Source organism: Taurulus bubalis (genome assembly GCF_910589615.1).
Source record: "Taurulus bubalis genome assembly, chromosome: 9".
In the NCBI taxonomy this organism is placed as follows: Eukaryota; Metazoa; Chordata; class Actinopteri; order Perciformes; family Cottidae; genus Taurulus; species Taurulus bubalis.
In genome coordinates, this window is record NC_136597.1 from 16855299 (window position 1) to 16877030 (window position 21732).

General features: G+C 39.1%; 1 protein-coding gene across 1 annotated transcript; it reads right to left on the reverse strand.

Annotated features, from left to right (window-relative positions):
• Nucleotides 1–958: 958 nt before the first annotated feature.
• Nucleotides 959–3818, reverse strand: LOC306741084 (inter-alpha-trypsin inhibitor; the record flags this gene model as incomplete). The annotated part of the gene is made up of 6 exons (XM_079223337.1): nucleotides 959–1049; nucleotides 1172–1250; nucleotides 1451–1495; nucleotides 1610–1786; nucleotides 2459–2650; nucleotides 3752–3818. 6 exons carry the CDS (start codon nucleotides 3816–3818, stop codon nucleotides 959–961), a joined length of 651 nt encoding a protein of 216 aa, XP_079079463.1.
• Nucleotides 3819–21732: the final 17914 nt, after the last annotated feature.

Consider the following 21732-nt stretch of genomic DNA (forward strand, 5'->3'; position numbering starts at 1 on the left):
GCCAAGAACAAAAGATTCACAACTGTTGAGCTGGAAAAAATAATAACAGAGTATGCACTTCTCAAAAACACCTCTAAATGTATGTGTTGGGTTTAGAATTGGCGGTGTGCCTTCACAAGACTTCAGTATAGTTTTCAGCAAATCTTTGAGCCAGGTGATGATGCAGTTATATTTTGGAAACATTGAAATGCTTACAAGACTACATCGTTAGAAAGCGTTTGAGGTAATTGTGCACAAACAGATGAGTTCCTGAACTAGGAATGATGAAGTTCTGCTCCGGTTTATTCTTGAGTGTTTGTCATAAAAACAAATACTGACTTGCTTCTGATGGAAATATATCTCAAAACTTATAATGAGGGCAGCACTTAACAATTCATTTAGTTATTAACTGATGTGCCCACTGTTTTCTCAATGAATCATTTGGTCTATAACATTTGAAAAAAAATTCACAATTTCCTGGATCCCAAATTGTTTTGTCCGGCCAACCCAAATATATTCTGTCTACTAGGCAAAGCAAAGCAGGAAATCCCCACAACTGAATAGCTGGAACAAAATACACCGTTGACATTCTTCCTGGAGAAAGGACTTCAACAATCAACTATTCAAATGGTTTCAGGTGAATCAACTGATCAATTAATTGACTAATCACTGCATCTGTGGTTTCTTTTGATTACACTTTACACTTATCAGATTTATTTAAATGAAAGTACAGTATAAAGTTCCCATGAAATAACACAACTTAAGATGCATCACTTTGCACATGCTGTAGGTGAAACAAAACATGAAATATAACACAATTGTGATGGCTTTTATTTTTTACATTTTTTATGTCAGTAAAAAAAAATCAACTTAAAAATTGAATTTAAATGTTGTAATCAGTTATGTTTGGTATCAAGACTATTAGAGTTATAATACATAACCAAGCTGATACATGTTGCCATGTAGGGGAAATTATTTTCTATTCCATTTCAATCCCCTTGTCCTGAAGAGGTGAGCTAGACTTGGGCTCTTTACTTTTTCCTTGTGTCTTCGTTTTGGGGCTCTTTTTCCTAAAGAAGAAAAATAAATATTAATACAAATACAGAATAGTGGCCTTTATGTACACGTAATGCTATGGCTTTTTGGTTTGAATTATTTCTGTAAAACAAAAGACAAAGAAAAATAGTCTTACTTTGACTGAACGGTCAAGACAATCACAGTTGTGAAGATGGCGACAATGATGACAGAAAGCAGAACTCCACAGATGATAGCTGTGCAAGAGCCCAGTTAAGTAGGATTAATGTAAATAGATTAAACACTAGAAGTATATAACAACATTTGTATGCAGATAGTTACAACAGTTGCCTGATGTCAAATGTGTAGAAAGAAACTGTTTGAATTAATAAACAAAGCAACAAAAACAACAACAACAGGGATCCCTTCTGCTTGAGTGTATTATGTGTCTACTGACCAATAGGAGTGTCTGGCTCCTCTTCCTCGAGTTCCTCACCGTCATCTTAGAACCGAAACAATTAACATCAATATGATGAAAAACATATAATTGTATCACGTTTTGTTGTATAGTGTCATTACTGACATTAACAGATAATGGGGAGAGATTCATGCTCACCGTGGATGCCAGCACAGGTGGAGTTGCAGCTCCCTTGGTCAAAAAACCTGTTTCCGTTTCCAATGCATCCAGACCAGAGGAATTTTTTGCATTTGTCATGAACAGAATCGTAGTAGTATCTCAAAAACTGACCACTGCATTCACCTATAGCCTTTTTAAAGTGGCAAGCTTGGGACACTGTGAAGAGAAACCATCATCCTCATTCGAAATGGTCATTACAGGGGTTGCAGTTTATAAGTCATATCAATAAATATATTTAAAAAACACAAATATGATTGTTAGTGTCTCAAACTGCTCAGTTATTGATATGGCACAGCATTAGCTGATTCAAACATTAGCAAGCAGTACATTATATATGGTATATTATTATATTATATTCATTCACATTTTCATCTGTCATGAATTGTCCTACTCTTCCACCACTTGGTGGCGTATTGCTAACACTCATGCTGACATGTGTCTTTACTCTGAAAACATAAAACAATGAGGGGGAAAGTAAAACTCAACCATTTATGGATCTATCTCATTGACATTGATATCATGTTGATTTTGCCATCTAATAATGAAATGGTCCTTCTTAGACATAATAATAATTTGGTGAAGGCAGATCTCAAGAAGCCCTTCCTCTCATCGTCCGTTAGGCCATAAAACTCTCCCTCATTAGTCAGTTTCGTGTTCCAAAGTCCTTACAGCCTGGAAGAAGGACAGATGTTTTTTCTAGACTGGGTTGATCCATGTTTAGGTGGCCTTTATAGTTACATTTAACATCTTGCATATTTAAAACAGAGCAGTGAATCAAGATGAATTACATTCATATTATTTCACTAATACTCTTTAAATTTATCTTACCATCCATAGGGTAGGTTTTCTCTGCATTGACCGAACAGTTTCTTATGCAATCTCTTTCATTTTGAAAACGGTTGCCATTTCCTCCTTGGCCTTTGTATATGAAAGGATTGCACTGGTCTTTGACGGGGTCATAAAACAAAGCAAAGATAAAGCTTGAGCCTTCACCTCCATCAGAGGCCAATTGACAGAGACCTGTTGGATGATAAAAAAATACTGTTAGTTAGATATGTTTTGTTTGCAAAAGGTGATGTTCTGCTTTTGTGGTTGGAAGAACTACTGGCTACAGAGTAAGCTGGTGATTTGACCATTGAACAACGTCTGTCTGATAGGTGTTTCATCAGCACATAACTAATGTTTAACTAATCTCATCACGAGATACCCACTCCCTCTTTTTATGGCAGCAATAACGAGTTTCATTTAAGGTACATTTTCAGTCCTCCCGCCCTTCATAAATTTCACTGAAAGGAAGTAGTTTCAAAAGTTTTCTTTTAAGAACGGATCTTTTAAACCAGAAATGCACTTGATTTTTGAGGGAAACTAACTTAGTAACTAACCGTTCCTGGGTGTTCAATCATGTGCACAGCTGTGAAGTGAGACGAAGTTGCAGGTTGACATAGTGTCAGCTCATTATGCGCAGGCTCAGACAGAAATGATCTCAATGTTTAAAAGTTTAGAATTATAGAGGAAGGAATTGTCCAGTCAGCTTAGCACAGTGTTGAGCTGTGTGTAAATAACATTTCCAGGCGAGTGAAGGTTCAGTAAATACCATCTGTTCTCTTTTTGGTCACATCTAAAGACAATCATTGTTGGCTTAATTTGCTAGTTACAGCATAAACTAAAGTCAGTAAAAAGGTCAAATGCAAATCTTGCTGATAGATGCAGTCTAGAGTTATACCCGGTACTGAAACATGTTTTTTACCCATCAAGTCTATCAATTTCTGATTGAACATCACCGTTCTGGATAATGATTCCGCCTAATTAAATTGAGTCTTCCGCCAATGTAACCGCCATGTTGCTCTGAAGGGGCCAACACTTTTTCTCCCTGAATCAGTTTCGTAAACATTACAAAATGTGAAAAACATTATCAATCATATCAAAGATGAAGATAATACAATATGTCACAGTGATGTTTAAAAAAAGAAAGCAGCAATACACAACGCAAACACTTGATAATTCTTCACTAAAGATGAGTCTGTGTGCTAGTTTCCTGGCCTACTCTAAAAAGTACACCTCTGGTCTATAAACCGTTCCTTGTTTACAATTTTAAATTAAGAAGAACATAAATTGATGTACCTGGAGGATTCGAATGGCTGATGTAGAATGCAGCAAAAGTAACACCCAAAAACAACAGGTGCTTCATCTTGCTGCTTGTCTTTGTTCTGTCCTTACTGGAGTGAGTGAGGGTTGTAAACCAGAGTGGGTTGTCATGACCTTTGGACCGATGTATTGCCTCAATAGTGAGAGCTGCAATTGAAACAAAAGTTAACGGCAGGGAAAGACATCTTCCTCTTTTTTATTAGCTTGATTGTAAAGTAGGTAAGAGCGTTGTCGAAACCAACTATCTCAAAATGCAGATCATATGCAATAACGTGTGATAATATTGTTGGACGTTATGTTTAAAACACCTCAAACCTCATCGAGGTTAACGTTGAGGCTTAAAATATGCTACCCAACAGCAGCATACACACATTAGCATAGATTATCATAATGACTGATATCTGCTTATTTTTGTCATTTTATAAAGCCATTGAGCTTTTGCATAACAAATTAGATTACCTGAAGCAATGTAAATGTCTCCAAATGCAGATGACTTGATTGGAGAGCATTGTTGGGTTCCCTCAAGGAATTACTCATATCTTTTTATTTTTCAGTTGGCCTGAAACACTTACTTCAGATTTTCATTCTCACATCGTGAGACTTTCATCTTTAATGTGCAATAATCCTCATCATGAGCCAAATTAAAATAAAATAAAACAATTGACTTATTTTGTCTTCCATGTCTTCAAAGAATAAGATGGACGATACATGTGGAAACAAACTCTGCCCACACATCATTCTGTGTAAAGCTCAGAGGGAACTACCAATCTGCCCATTTGTATAAATTCTACAGGACTGTGAATGTATCTTGGTGAAACTAGTATTGGTGAACATTGTTTCTGTAGGCATGCTGTTTGTAATATATTCTTAATTTAGCCAGTTTTTTCCCTCAGAATATTTACACCGTGTTGCCTGAGGGGGCATCAAAGTAATTTACTAACACCCAACCTTTTGGCTGGCAGGTATAGGGAACCCGTTTATCCTTCATTTTACAGTGTTCTGTTTGAGTGCTGGGGGAACTTTATGAATGTCAGCTTGTATTTTGACAGCCAAGCTTTCAAACATGGTGACCCCTATAGTATTTCAATAGTGTTACACATTTCCATAATGGCAGCTCAACTCAGTTGCTTGTAGACCTACAGTATGTGCAGGTGCGTCTTGTAGAGCCTTCACACCTCATTTTTTTTGTAAACCTCCAGTTTCCCAGAATAAGAAGCGGGGCGCATGCCTCTGCAACAACATGCGGCTCAGCGTTTCCCGCATCTTGCGTCCGCCGGCGGCAGGTCGAGCCCAAATGAGTGACTTCGCTTGGATGCGGTCTGCGTCGTTGAGTTGTCACTCTCCGCTGACCCGATGACTCTGGAGGCTGGTTTTGTTGTCGCTATGACGTCAGCCCGAGCTACAATGGAGCGGGCAACACGAGTAGGCTATAAAAGCGGGTTTGAAGGCTGGCGCTCGGGTGCTCCAAAAGCAGGCTCTGTACCGGCTTTTCATCCTGCTGCCCAGCGCACGAGGCAGGGCTGAGGGGATCAAGATGCACTTTCTGAGCTTCACACCCATCGTTTCACTATTGATGACTTTCCTGGCTGTGCTGCATGGTAAGATCTTTGATGCGTGGATAAAGTAACCTGTTAGGATGTAAATACTTTGGATGCACTTTTAGAGATGTGTTAAGTAGAAAGGAGAAGATATTTGGGCCATTTTGCACTTTGTGAACAAAAGGCTTCATGGCAGGTGTCTCCATCCACCTGCATCATGTGCTCTTTGTGACACTTGTCTCTAAAATGAAAACTTTAAACGTCTGCAACAGTTTTCTATTGATTTTTGTTTCATTTATCAAATACTAATATACAGCACCCATTAATATGTGTGGAAGTGCAGTTATTCTAATTTATTTACTGTGAGTGAAAAATATTTTTTTTTCTTTTTGTTTCAGGTGCCAAATGGACGTACAGTGGTAGGTCTTATAATATTTCCCTCACAATATATATATTCTATATATATATATATATATATATATATATATATATATATATATATAGAGGAATTATTTTCAAAAACCTTCGGTGAATTTGCAGAACCAGTCCATGTGCACTTGTGTCATACAAGACATGCAAGTTCAAGACATACAAGTTATGATGAGGTAGTATTCAATCCTCACCATTAATGTGAAAATGAAATTTGATGCAACTCTCTGATAGTCAATACCTCCGTCAGAGAAGATGTTACTTTCCCCACAGCAGTGCTTGTGCAGCAATGTGAGCTGAGAACGCCACATAGTAAGACAGATGTGACTGTACTGTACAGACTCTGCAACATTTCACAAGTGGCTTACTGCTTTTAACTCAAGCCTTAAGGTCTATGGGCAACCAATACTATGGCTTCCATAAACTGTCCTCAGAGCATGGCCTTGTGTCATTGTCTTGCTGCCTCTCGAAAGTCTCTTGCTCCCCAGAAATACATAACTAATAAGTTAGCAGCAGAAGCAATTCAATGTATTTACTGTCTTTATAGTGTGCATCTCTTTCACGGGCACAGAAGGAATAAATAAGACAAAACACTACTTCTCTGCAGTGTAATTTATGTTCAAATAATTATAGTTAGAGGAAATTATACTTGTTTAATTCAGACATCTGAGAGAGGCTGATCCCCCTCGGTTTTTAAACACAGCATTGACTTGGCATTAATGGGAGAAAATGTCCCTATGTGGCTTCTATGGATACAGCTGTCCGATTCCTCTTTGTGAAAATTAGAGTAGGACATTTGTATGTGTCCGTACAGGGAAATACTGTAACAACGTGGCAAAAATAAATGATGATCTACCCGTGCTGTACTTGGCAAAAGTAATTTACATGTTAACACGTTAACACTTGGATCCTACCAAATATAAATATAGTGCATTACACTGAATAAAATACAAAATCATCACTATTTAGAAAAATCCTACAATTTTAGTGAAAGCTTGGAGATGACTACTGTGTGTATGTGTGTGTGTATATATATAAATATATAAATATATATATATATATATATATATATATATATATATATATATATATATATATAAATATAAATATATATATATAAATATATATATATATATATATATATATATATATATATATATATATACACACGCTGCACGTCGAATAAAGCCAGAGGTTTATATATATATATATAAATATATATATAAACCTCTGGCTTTATTCGACGTGCAGCGTGGTGGCTTTCTTCCTCAGTTACAGTCAAACCCTCAAGAGACCTAGTCATAGTAGTATAGTCTTAGGACTAGTAGCACTTTCTGTTGACCGGGGCACAGCTGAGTCATACGATTTATCTCCACCTCAACACTCCACGCTGTGGCAGAAGACAAAACAGTGAACCGTAACTTGGATGTAAATATATGATGTTGATGGTGACTGTAGTTTCCTCACCCTGCTCTTGTTCTTTTTTTTACTCAGACAACTGATGTAATGTTGAACTATTGACTTATATCAATTATTTTATTTAAAATTCCTTGATCATAGGAAAGATCACATATTTTCTTCTAAAATACCCACAGTATTATATGATCTACCCAGGACCTCCAAGGGGCCACCAAAGGCCACTGAAGTCCACTGAAGGCCATTATTAAAGGGCAGACTGAGTCTAATTAGAACAGCAAATGAAGTGGACACTGAGTAATTATAGCCATAAGAGTAACTTTCTTCCGTATTACAGGGTGGGTTTGCCTAGATTGAACTTTGCTTCAAACAAGTATTCAGTGATTTCAAAGCTTCATTTGATGCCTTTTGGCATGTCTTGTACAATCAATCCACATTTGTCTGGGAACTGACAGTCTGCCATATTTAACCACGGTCAGCTGGCATATGGTGAATGGTGCGTTTTTGATGAATTCTGGATAAATAATGAATCAGTGGCAAATATGCAGAAGTGATGTGAGCTCTGGTACATTCAGGGTCTTTCGTGCCATCTTCTGTTTTGCTACAATTATGTTATTTCAGATTTGATAGGGTCCATTCATTGACAACTATAAGCCTCACTTTACATAGACAGCATATTTGAAAAGCTCAGCACACTTCAGTCAATACACTGAATGGAAAATCTGAAATGAAGAGCTTAAAGTTGTCTGCATCATTTCTAATTCACATTTTATTCTCTCTTGTATCATCTCCATGGCCAGTGTGCCTAGACACCCTCATGCAGCTGATGTCACTTTGTAAACTGCATGAGTCTATCTGCAAATTTGGCAGTTTGTAATGTCCTGTGCTTTATGGAAACCTTTCATTTGGAGAGAGACGGTGTTCTCATCGTCTCCACAAACAAGGCCTCTCCCATGCTGCCTTGTGCATAGATAATAACACTTCACTTTGATGACAGATACAATGTTCAGTGTCAAGGACAAGCCCTGGCCCACCTTGGAGCCACCCCCTATTCAACTTGCTTTGCACATTTGTCTTTACAACAGAACCGTTTAAAATTTACATTTGGGTTACATTAAGGTGCAGACATCTCCAAAAGGTGTTTTATTGATAATAATTTGCATTGATGCTGTTGCAGGGCCAGAAGGACAACACTACTGGCCAAAGCAATATCCATACTGTGGTGGAGCTTTCCAGTCTCCAATAGACCTCAAGCCAGGGCTGCTCAGGTTCGACCCAACTTTACGTCCAATTGAGATTCAAAACTACAACTTGTTGCCCAATGAGCAGCTTACACTGGGAAATAATGGACATTCTGGTGAGTATAAATCATCAGTGTTATCAACAAAATACATACGGTACAGTCCATCAAAATTGATTATTAGAAACAAATGTAATCACATGTAACAAAACTCATCATCAAAGTGATGCTCTGGTCAAAGTATTCATTGGAAAAGCTCCTACATAAACATTGAGGAGTCTGTTCTCGCTGTCAAGGCCTAATTTATGGGTCATCCTAAAGATAATGATAGGAGGATTTTCTTTCTACATTTGCCATAGCAATTTTCCATAACCACTCTTATTATCTTAGTTGCCCTTCCAGGCAAGGAAAGAGCTTCATGTTTTGTCTGGGGAAAATATGAACAGAGATTAGTCATCTGTTCGAAGTCTGATGCATCTTAACAACAGAAACCAGCTCCGGTTTAGTGTCCAATTCCTATACATAACGCATAGCAACCAGAACATAGACAACCATGCCCGTGTGCCTCAAAAAAACAAAAATATATGGATTACTTTGGCAGATGAATTCCTCCCAGTTGATAAATTATTTTGTTTTGTGTGAAGAAAAGAAACAGTTTCAGTCAGAGACAAGTGAGGTTTGTGACCTATGGCACTAAACGGTATATTGCAGAACTGGTGTTTGCTTCTTTCATGTTACTTTTATGTAGCTGCATAATTTAAATGTCTGCGGTAAGCCAAACATGCATGTAATGTCTGCCCTGTGTTTGTGACCATTCAGTTGCTGCAATGCTGGTGTAGGTAAACTGTTATGCGCAAAGACTACCAGGCAAATGCTTATGTATGCATGCCTGATTGTCCTCAACGCCACAAGCTGAGCGTGACGTGTTTCTGAAATAAGCTGACAGAAGTTTTTCACTTGTAAACATTCGTCACACACTGACGAACAAGTAGAAAGCTCCTTGCGTCTCTATACCATAACGTACCACAAAGCTAACGTAGCTACACAGCGTTTCCACACTGACTCCCTCACTTTAGATCAAGTTGATGTGTATTGAATCCCTGATGTTCACTGATAAAACTCTCCCTCCTGCTCTGTTTTGTGTCGTGGGGTTAATGTCTCTTGATCCACAGTGCAACTATCACTGCCCTCTAAGATGCACATCTCTAGTCTGCCGCAGCGTTACACTGCAGCTCAACTTCATTTGCACTGGGGCTCCTCCAGCAGACTGACAGGCTCTGAACACACGGTGAACAGTAAGCAGTATGCAGCCGAGGTAAACAAAGCAAGCAACACTTCTTACGGCTCATTATTGATGAAAATGGTGCTGGTAGAAAAGTACATTTTCTCTCGTACAATTCCGAGGTGCTTGTACTTTACTTGAGTATTTAAATTGTTTGCTACTTTAGACTGATACTACTCCACTATATTTGAGGCAAATACTGAACTTTTGACTCCACTACATTATCAGACACTAATAGTTAATAGTTACTGCAGATTATGATTTTACATCTAAAACAGTTTTTACAATATAATGCATTTTTATAGAAAATATCATCCAATAATATAAGTAATACTATATCTATAACTGATATATGGTATGACACATGTAGCACTGTATAGTACCATTTTGCATGAGTACTTTTACTTTTGATACTTGAAGTTGCTAATAATACTAGACCTACTGTACTTGTACTTATAATGGTATGCAACATTTATTGAAGTACAATTTCTCAATATTTCAGTTGAAGGTTAATATATGATTAGTTATCAGTAATTAAACAGTTATTTCACTTATGACAGATGACAGCATCTCAGGCACCAGACATCTAAAACCTTACAACTTAAAAGTGGGACATTTGATTGGCAGAAGAATGAGAGACACTGGTTCTCTTCAAAGCTTACAGACCCAGCTCAAGCTCAAAAGCTCTGCATCTGCACATTTGATATATTACTGTTCCAGTTACTTGACACTGAGGCAGACCTTGAGTTGACATCTACTTGACAGTCTGAAATCGCTTATCGTGCATCTTATGTGATTGACTGTCAAGTACAATTAAGTGTTTGTATAAAACACATTCTAATTACAGAGACTCGGACGTTTTCAAAAGTACGTTGTGAGCCTTTAGAATCTTAATTTCTGAGATTATAAAGAGGGGAAAGTTATGGTCATAGTTGTTTTTTTTTCAAAATAAATCATATCTATAATATTAGCATATTTCACCACTTAGTTAGTTGCACACCCCAGAAGGCAAAGATATAATTCCAGTCAGCCTCAGTATGTACAGTATGACGTATGGCGTGTCTTATTTCTGCAGGGTTTAAAGAGATTAGAGTACCAGACTATTATATGCTTTGGTTTTTAACCACCTCTGGAAAGGAGTGACTGTCTGTGCTATTTAACGTGTCAAGCTCTGTAAGCAGTTTTTACACACTAGTTTTCTCTACTTATTTTCAAAGTGAAGTAGACAATAACATTTAAAAGCAAGAGTCTCTTTTATGATATAAACCAAAATGAGACAGTTTCTTTTTATGATTTGAATTATAGTGGGTAGAAAAAGAAATGGTTACAACCTGTGTGCTCTTATGTAACCATGGCCCAGCTGCAGGCATCCCAGCCACATGTAAGGTGCTGTGGTTTGACCTGCAGTTCTGAGTGGACACGTTGAGAACATGCCCCTTTTCAAGTCTCTCCAGACTCCAGAACCACAGTTGCTTGATGACATGTTGTTTGCCGGGATGGAATGATGGAAAATTGAACATTTGCCAGAATTAGTGTAATGTCCATTTTTATATTCAATCCAATCTAAAACCTCTACCGTGCCTGGGACACGTGTCATAATTTGTGACAACTGTTGGCTGCAAATTTGTTTTTCTGAAGAAAACAAAATCTAAAGGGAATCTGAGAAGATGAAGATGTAATGTGTGAAATCCTCTGCTTGTATAAAATTATAATATAAGTAAAATAATACGTAAAAAATAAAAAGAGCTGCAAGATAGGTCATTCTATTTATTTTTCACCCAACTAAATATTTATGTGCAAGATATTTTAGGTTGATTTCTTCAACAATTACCAGCCATTGCTTCTGTTTCGGGGACACATTATCCCCATATGCTTTTTAACTTTGAACCAATATTTTAACCAAATATCTGTCACTTCCCTCATTATGTAAACACATCCAAAACAGGGCTTGCGTTGCGGCCCACAGTCTAACTCACTATATCCACGTCAACATTATACATCTTGCTTCTTTGTATATTGATCTTGAATTCTCAAGTGAATAAGAAAAGAACAACTGAAACACAGAATAATCACCCTGTTGTTATGCCTACTTGCAAATATATGCCACATGCTGTATGTAGATTGCATTATTGTTGCTTTCACAGGGTCTTGACTTTCTCTTTTCTCTCACAGATGCATATTGTACACTTCAATTCAGACAAGTATCCCACTCTGTCCATGGCTGTAGACAAATCTGACGGCCTGGCTGTGCTTGGTGTCCTAATTGAGGTGAGACGTGAAGCGAGAGGGATGGCGATGTGTGAATTTCTTGTGGAGCAGAACCATCTCACTATGTTTGTCATGCAGGTTGGAGAGTTCAATCCAGCCTTCGAACAGTTTCTGAGGTTCATCAACGGTATCAAATACAAGGGTAAATCCAAAGTGATGATTTTCTTACATAGTTTTGAATATGATTAGTGAATTAAATCAGCTACCTCTGTGAGGTAATTTATTTCTCGGTTTTGGGGTCAGAATCTTCAAAGTCTTTATCAGTCCATTCTGGATTTTAGTCTGACGTAAACAGTTGTTAAATGGTTACAAATTACTTCTCTCTGGCAGACCAGAAAGTGCAGATTCCCGGATTCAACATCAGACAACTGCTGCCTACACGTTTGGATGAGTATTACCGCTACGACGGGTCACTGACGACTCCTCCGTGTTATCCCAGTGTCCTGTGGACAGTGTTCCGAAATCATGTCACAATATCTCGCAAACAGGTGCTCCTAAATTGTTTTTCTTCTCGACATTCTAATATTGTTTTATTGTTGTCACCTTAAGATGTATTTGTTTTGTTGTATCTCCTTAGTTTCTGGCCCTGGCAGCATCCCTCTACTCCTCTGATGCCCAAGACTCAGCCCCTGTGCCTCTGAATGGCAACTACAGGAGACCACAGCCAGCTGACAGCCGAGTGGTGCTGGTTTCTTTTAAGGAGGGTAAGTATGGTCTTCAAATTGTTTGCTTTATTTTTTGAGCAGTAATGCAAAGGTCACATAAAAGCCCCCTGCACTGCTTTAAGAATTGCAAAAGGAGGGTTTTTGAATGATGGATGTGCAAATGTAGGGCTGTCACACTTGTTGTTTGCTTACACCTGCTTTTGTGGTTGCGCTTTCACTTTAATATCTTTCTGAATCATCTTTAAGGTTGATTGACTTTGATGAGCTTGTTCGAAAGTAGGTCAACTTTTAAGACCGTCTCCTGTGACAAACTGAAAAAGACTGCATCCCTTAAATTATTCTTTGAAGTCTTACTTTTATTTGGTTGACTGGTTTACCACAATGTATGGTATTTAGCTTGAATATAGTGTGGTATGAATGTGCATGTTTTCCTCATTTCCAAAGCTTCCCGCTCAGAGCTATGCTTTTCTAATGGCATATTTCTTTTGAAATGGCAGTGTGGAATCCTCTGCTTTTAGCTTTAATGAGCGCCATTTAGCAGGCGATTGTTGTGCTTTTAGTTTAGCACTACAGACGGTGCTGTTGCATGCTGGCCGGGAAGATCCAAAGTCGTTCCAAGAAATATTGCACAGGATGGGATTTTTAACAAGCTGTGATTGGCTGTGTGTCGATGCAGGCAATGGACTGCAAGGTACTCTTACAGTCACATCTCCACTCACGAGGAAGCGAATTGTTCAGCAGCTGCTGGTTGGTGACCTAGCAGACCTGGCTGATGAAGGGCTCTATAAGCTCCTACCAAGTGGCTCAGAGAAGCACCATGGAAAGAAGAAAGACCTCAAGAACCAGAATCCTGCCAAATCCAAACAACAAAGGCTGAACTCATCCCTTTGGAAGAAGAGCCAGACTGACCACTCTGTGGGAAAGTTAGGACTGGCTGAAGATGCTCTGTGCTTCATCTCACTAGAGCAGAGAGTTAACCTTCAGCAAAAACAATCTCACACTGAGGGCCAGCTGGTTCAGGCTCTCAGAGATGCAGCTTTCCCTGAGCTCAACCTCAAGAGCTACCTTGACTGTAAGTCAGACTTAGCCCTCCCCACTATCAGACACATTCTCCATGGACGGCCAACAGATGAAGCTAATGAGTTAGAACACTCCCTGAAAATAGCCTTCAATAAAAGAAAGACGTCCACACCGATCAAGGAAAGTGTGCCAGTGACAAAGTATGGCGGTTTCTCCACAGATGCTGTTCCCAGGAAACCACACAGCCAGGCCTATCCACATCCTTGGCTTTTGCCAATGGAATGGGAAGACTAGAGGGATTCCTGAAATAGTTGCGACTCACGTTATGTCACTTTCTGTAGCAGCTTTCAGTTGTGTGTCACTAAATGAAAGACACAATTTCAAGCCACACTCTGCATTTCTCATTTAATGTATTTTTTCCAGTATGAGCACATTATAATAAAATTATTTATAACAGAAATAGTAGTATGAGTTAATGTACTTATTGTTTTGCAAACATACACCTTTTCATAACCAGTCATCGCCAGTGACTGGTCTCAGTGCTGGAAGCAGATTCTCAAACGTTACACCAATCTAAATATGTCGTTTCTTGTCATGAAAATCGGCCTAAATGAGAAGCATTTATATTCTCACTTTGAGCTCTATGTCTATCCATATAGTTTTGCCATGCCATGAAGTGCTTTAAAATATACTGCTACAACACACACACACACACACACACACACACACACACACACACACACACACACACACACACACACACACACACACACACACACAGACACAGACACACACACACAGAGACACACACACACACACACACACACACACACACACACACACACACACACACACACACACACACACACACACACACACACACACACACAGAGAGACATATATTCCATGCTTTAAAATCTATATGCATGAAACTACATATAGTACACAAAAATGTCTGGCAAAGAATATTGATAGTGTTTTCCTGTACACCAAGTACAGTTCTATAGTATGGTAATTGTGGAGCTAGACTAGTAATTACTGTCTTGCACAATATAGAAATGCAGCTCAAGCTAAAGAATTTGCAAGAACATAACCTCTTTATGTCACATCCTTGTCTTCTGTTTGAACAATTTGTTCTTTTGTCCAAAATGACACTAACAACCAGTAATGATACAGCTGCTGTACATGGGGAACTATCTTCAATAAAAGCATTTTACATGAAGCGATACGTGGCACATTTCATAGATTTGAGCTTTTCACTGTGAACATTTACAATATAGTCTTTTTCAGGAACACACATGGCTGGAGTCTCTGCACAACATACACTGGGCAAAACTGTGCCAAACTGCCTTGAAATAAAAACATTATCATAGGATAATATTTATACATGTTCAGTCATATATGTAAATACAATAAGATTATAAAAGCCAGAAATCAGAAAAGTGATTGTATTTGCTTTCACCAAGTGTTAAACTAAATTCCGATAGCATCACATAGGCTACAACGCCAAATCAGTTTTAGCACACAAAGGAGATTGTGCCACAACAACCGATGAATTACGTTACACCCACACAGGTCACAGGGCTTCCTGTCTGTCTGTGGTTACGTACAGGCTACCACTTATCCGTTTCATCGTGGAGCCGCTTGCTTTTCATTTGGGATTAGAACAGCCACACAGTCGTGAGCAAGCGCAGCTGCAGCCGTTGAACTGTTGTGGCACATACACGCAAACAGCACTGCTTCTGCTACACAACAGCTCATTTTCTAAAATGGGAAACACGAAGAGTCTCTAGAGATGAGCCATCTCTCTTCATGTGCGTTAAAATGTAAATGTCAGTTTTTAGTTTCTTCAAAACAAAAACAATATGTGAAAAATAATAATATTGGGTTATGTTGCTCACCCCTAAGAGTTCTGTGACTGCATCTTGCACTGTTGCGACGCCATCGCATTCACAAAATCACACACGTAGACACACACACCCTTGCTTGGACCATGCCCATCTTCAAACACAACCTTCATTTTGATCTCAACTTCACATATGTGAAGTCTCGTGACTGCACTTCCTGCAGTTGGGACGCTATTTTAGTCACAAAACCACTCAAACAGACTCATAGGGTGAAAACAAAACCAGCGTCGGTGTTGCGGCTGGTAACGACAGATGCATAGTTTACATTGCTGTTTCTCACTGAAGCTGTCTACGTCAGGACCCTGGTGCAGTTTAGAAGAAATCACTCAACTCTAATCTGAGGTGTAAAGCAAGCATGTGTGCATCAGAAGTGGAAGACTCCATATGGCATCGTCTGGAATAAAGGCCCCGTGCTTATGCCATCATCACGTGCAGTGATTTAGTTTGATGTATAATATGAAATGAATATTCATTAAGATTATGTCTGCCTATCTAAGTGAGTCTTCCAGTTAGAAGATTGGTCTTCAGCTCATTGGAGACAAGGGTTAAGACCATTATATTAAAGTAGACAAATAGATTTCCAAAAGCCTAACGTTGAGATTAAATGGTTAGAACTTTTCTGCAGCACCAAGTGCATCATATCTGACTTTGAGTTTGTCTATATACTGTCCGCCTGTGCCATGAAAAATACTTGTTTCTTATAAGTTATACATTTGTTGTTTTATCTTTAACACTTAAACAATTTTTCCTTCGATGGTACCATGTCTGATGTATATTCCTTTATGAATTTAATTTTCCCCTTCTCTCTTTTTCTCTTTTACTCAGTTTACCTTTCTTGGATAAACACTGGTATGTTACTTTTGTATATTTTGTGCTTCTCTCCTTGCATGTGTTTAATTTAATACGCGACATCAAGGGATGCTCCCTTTGTAGGCTACTAACATATAACAGAACATTATAGTTAAATGGACCCTTTCTCTGTCTTTCAGAAATCATTGCCACTCATTTAAAGCTAAAATAGATTAACAAACTTAACCTTCACTTGATGTATTAGTGGAGAATATAACAACAAATATTTCTTCAAACACTAAAACACTTGATTTAACAAGTAAAGCATTAACTTTTGGGGTTATATATTTAAAGATTTAATTAGCAAGAATTGATTTGCACTTGTAATGTAATCAATGTAATCAAACACAAATATGCACACATACCAAATGAAACACGGAGTGTGATCCTAAATATTGCATAATCTTTTCTGCTTGTGTTGGTCCATGCTCTGCAGGTTTACTGGTTCCCATACTGGTGGGATCTGCACTGGGACTTGTTCTCATTGTCTCTTTAATGTGCTTATTAATAAGGCAAAAAAGGTAAGCAAAGCGCTGTTTTATTAAACTGGACAGCTGGTCAACAGTTGCACTCAAACTTATTCAACCCCGATTGCAAATTAGGTTCATTGACAACATTTACTAACGTTCAGCTGTTTTCAATAAACAACTTAAACCAGGACAAATTAATTAGCTCAACACCACTAATGTTGCAAGTGATTTCTCCAAATTCAACACAAAATGCCACTTTTAATGATTACTGCAGTCTCAAAATGATTCAACCCCTTCATGACAAGCATCGTTGGTACTTAGTAGAACAGCCTTTTGCTGTTGTGACCTGATGCAAACGTGATGCATGGCCAGACACCAGATTCTAACAGCGTTCCTGAGCAATCTTAGCCCATTCCTCATGGGCAATGACCTCCAGCTCTCTAATATTATTGGGTTTGCGTGCTGCAACCGTCTTCTTCAAAATCCCACCAGAGATTTTCTACGGGGTTCAAGTCAGGCGACTGTGACGGACACTCTAGAACAGAGGTGGGCAAACTACGGCCCGCGGGGCATTTTAATCCGGCCCGCCGAGTATTATAATTATTATAACACTAAAAAAAAAAAAAAAGTTATAGTAAAGACCGCTGTAGCGCTTCTCCGTTCCCAAGTAAAGTTTCCTGAAGCACGATGTGTGTGTTCTGCTGCAGCAGAAAGACCGCTGCTGCGCACACGGCTCTGCTGCTCTTTTAGGCTTTTCGTGTGTGTGTTATTACACACACACGAAAAGCCTAAAAGAGCGCTGTGCAATAAATAAGCATGAAGAAACATCAACGCTGGTCTGTTGTGGTTATCGTGCTTTGGGAAAATCAAGTCGGGAGCAGAGAGGCGTTACAGCAGTTTGTACGCGCCGTGCGGACCGCTGCCTGCCGTGTTCTGCTGGACTACAGCGACACGCAACACTTGCTGTGCTGCGCTGGTCAATTCCACCCCTCCCCCACTGATCCCACAGACAAGGGCGACACTTTTTTTTATTTTTTTATTACCGTAATATACCGCAAAACACTGAAAAGCTCCACTTCTTAGCGGTCAGAATCCTTTTTAATTATGGCGTAAAGCGTTAACTTTAGAAGAATTACGGTAATATGAATCACTTTCTGTCGTCGGAGACAGGGTTTGTACTACAACAGTTTTAGAGTTGTAAAATGAACTGACAGCTGCATGCAGAGTATTTTTCCTCAGTATAACTAACATAACTAACCACATTCGACCCACGGAACTGCGCCACCCTGCGCGCTCATGTCACGTGACATACAGGGTTCTGTCTGTCAGCCTCCTGCCATCCTCCTGCAGTGATCCCTTCTGTCACAATGAGTGGACCCAAGAAAAGACAAGTCGACAGTGAGTGCAGAGTCTTTAATGAGGAGTGGACTAAGTATTTTTTCACCGAAGTACGATCAGAGGCAGTATGTCTTATTTGCCAAGAAATCATTGCAGTATTCAAAGAATACAATATTAGCCGCCACTTTTCCGCCAAGCATGCTAACTATGCTAGCCAACAGTCAACGACAGAACGGCAGCCAATTTAAAGAGTCAGCCAAATGTTTTTCTCCGCCAAACTGCTATACAAGAATCAAGCACCAAGGCAAGTTTTTTGCTAGCATTCAAATTAGCAAAAGCCAGCAAGCCTTTCTCTGAAGGAGAGTTTTTGAAAGAATGTATGGTAGAAACAGCAGGTCTCTTATGTCCAGAGAGCAAAAACTAATTTGAAAAATTGAGTTTATCACGCAGAACAGTGACTCGCCGTGTAGAACAAATTGATGAAGATTTAACCAGCGAGTTGAACAAAAAAGCTGAGTCATTTACATTATATTCTCACACCGCCCCCTGCCGGCCTCGCCGTGGTCCAGTGTAGAGCCACGGGTCTCACACCGCCCAGCACCCCCTGTGGCGGACCACAGGCTCCCCACCTTCCCTTTGGCTCCAATAATCTGTTTTACCAGATACTCATGCTCTCATGTGGTCTGCATTTGGGTCCGCAACATTGTCCTCCCGTGACAGGTTCACACAAACACTCTCCATCCATCTGATACTGGCCCGGCCCGTCTGTCAATTTTTTTTATTCAATGTGGCCCCTGAGCCAAAAAGTTTGCCCACCCCTGCTCTAGAATCTTCCAGGACTCTTTCTGAAATCAAGCCTTGGTGAACTTGGGATCATTGTCTCGTTGGGAGGTCCAATGAGGACCAAGCTTCAGCTTCCTCACAGACGGGATGACGTTTTCTCCAAGGATTTCCTGATACTTGATTGAATCCATCTCTTCCTCCAAACGCTGCAGGTTTCCAGTGCCAGAAGAAGCAAAGCAGCGCCAGAGCATCACAGAGCCACCGCCATGCTTCATTGTAGGCCGGGTGTTCTGTATGCTTCATTCTTCCTCCTCCAGACATACCGCTCAACCATTGGCCCGAAAAGTTCCAGTTTCCACAGAACAGAATCCCAAAACTTCTGTGGCTTATGATTTTGAGTATAATGGAGACGACTTTTCTTGTGCTGTTGGGTCAGTAGTGCTGTAGGTCTTAGAGTTCAACCATCAGCAGTTAGTATGCGCCTTAATGTGGAAACTGAAACCTCAGTGCTGCTGCCAGCAAGTCTTGCGACAGGTCTTTTGCAGTCACTCGAGGTTGTTCGGCCACCTGCCTCCTCAGAAATCTGGTGGCAATTGTTGATAGCTTCCTCTTTCACATCCAGGTAGTGTAGCCAGTGTTCCTTTAACGTTCAGTGCCTCTTTTTCCGTGTTTTGTGCAAGGCAATGATCTCTTCTCTTAACTTTTTGGACAATTCTCTTGTCTTACCCATATTTCTAATATGCAATCAAACGTCGCTGCAACTAATGAGGCCCTTGATTAGTTGCATTAGGTGTGCTTAAGACAACACCTGCTTTGCAAATGTGTGCTCTAATGAGGGATTGTATTATGGGGGTTGAATCATTTTGAGACTGCAGTTGTTTTTAAAAGTGGTATTTTGCGTAGAATTTGGAGAAACTGACAATTTTGCCAATTAACCTAATTTGCAATACAGGTTGAATCATTTTGAGCGCAACCGTATATATATATATATATATATATATATATATATATATATATATATATACACACACACACACACACACACACACACACACACACACACACACACACACCTCACCGCATACATTATGAGCCCATTTGGTCTGAATGAGGGTTTCTATAAAAGACTAGTAGTTCCCTGGAGAGTGGGTTCTTGGTTTTGCATTAGTGTGGCTTCCAAATATTTTTTTGTGATATAGTTGAAAATGTATTTGCTAACTTTTAAATTGAAGAAAACTTTGGAAGAAAATATAATGTTACAGTAACTGTAACTATGCAGCAAACATTTTTACAGGACAAACAAGATGATCCTGTTAATCTTTTCAGGTTTTAGTGTAAGGGAACTGAATCCTTGAAGAAAATATCAATGTTAGTGTATTGTAATAACCATCAAACACGTTTTTACATTCAGGAGGAAACAAATATGGAGAGGATGAAAATATAAATATGTTATGTTGTGTAAACTTCAGTGGCTTAACTACTGACGTGAAAAAAAAGAATGCAAAAAGAGGAAACAATAATATAGTATTCTAAAGAGATTTGCTAATTTAAAAATAAAACAAGAACTCTTTTGATTATTTTGAAGGGTCTTCATAATTACCATATTATACAGAGTATGTATAAAATAAGACTATGAAGGCATCATACATTTAAACAAGTCCTTGCATGCTTTCACAAATATATCTGCAGAAAGGAAAAATGTATTTGAGATGAAATACGTAAATAGGAGGCCCTTTGGAGGTAAAGCGTGCTTGAAGCTGTCGCCTCATCACTTGATGGCACTTCTCTGCTTTCATTTCATTATGCTAATGATGCAAACTCTGCTTTTGGAGGTGTAAGGATGTGTGACAGCCTTATCACAGATGGGTTGGTAGCAGGCTGTCTGCATTAAACTGTCAAATGTTTCTCCTATCTTTAAATGTTCCTTTTTCTGTCTCTTTTTTCCATCTTCCATAGTAATTACTGTATAATCACCACTACTTATTATCATTCAGTAGCAATTATCTGTTTAAAGATGGCTAACCTCTTGCTTATTATACTAAATAACACATTGTTTTAAGAGCAGAACAAACCTCAGTAAGAGATTCTTGATGAAACAAATCTACGGCTTAAGGGAGAAGACTTAACTTAAGAATGCAAGTTGCATGTATTTAGAGAAATAATATCACATATCCTCAAATTCTGAAAGCATTATGGTAATTGTATTCCCTAGAGCTTGTGATGCTGAACAGGACAAAGGCAAAGGTGTTGGATACGACAATGGAGAGAGAGACGAGTACGGCTCAAGAGTATAGCCCGTCTTTCTGGACCTCTCTTCAAAGGAGACCATGAGACCATTTTCCTTTTGCATCACTCTGTCGCATTTGTAGCCCATGGGTCAGCTGTGGAAGCATGACAAGTTTAAGTAGATGCATGATGAAGTTTGCATGCAGCTCTAGGGTTTTGGTAAGCACTCCTTTATTTCTCAAGCCACATTCTGGACTTCCTTTGCTGTGTTGTGGCGAGCAGAACAAAGTAGGTCCCAATGCTGTATTTTTTATGCTGCATGACTGCTTCCTTAGAGCAAAAGGAGCAGCTGTCCTCTTTAACCCCCCTTTTTATTTATCTGACATGATGTGGTAAGTTCTTTTTTGTGTGTAGGAAAGCGCCACGCAGATGCTTCCAGGCAAACACAGTAAAGCCAGAGCTCAACTGGTGAGACTCTAGGTTTGCTCGTGGCACACGCTCCCTTAGGCTGTCCAGACGTGCTGGA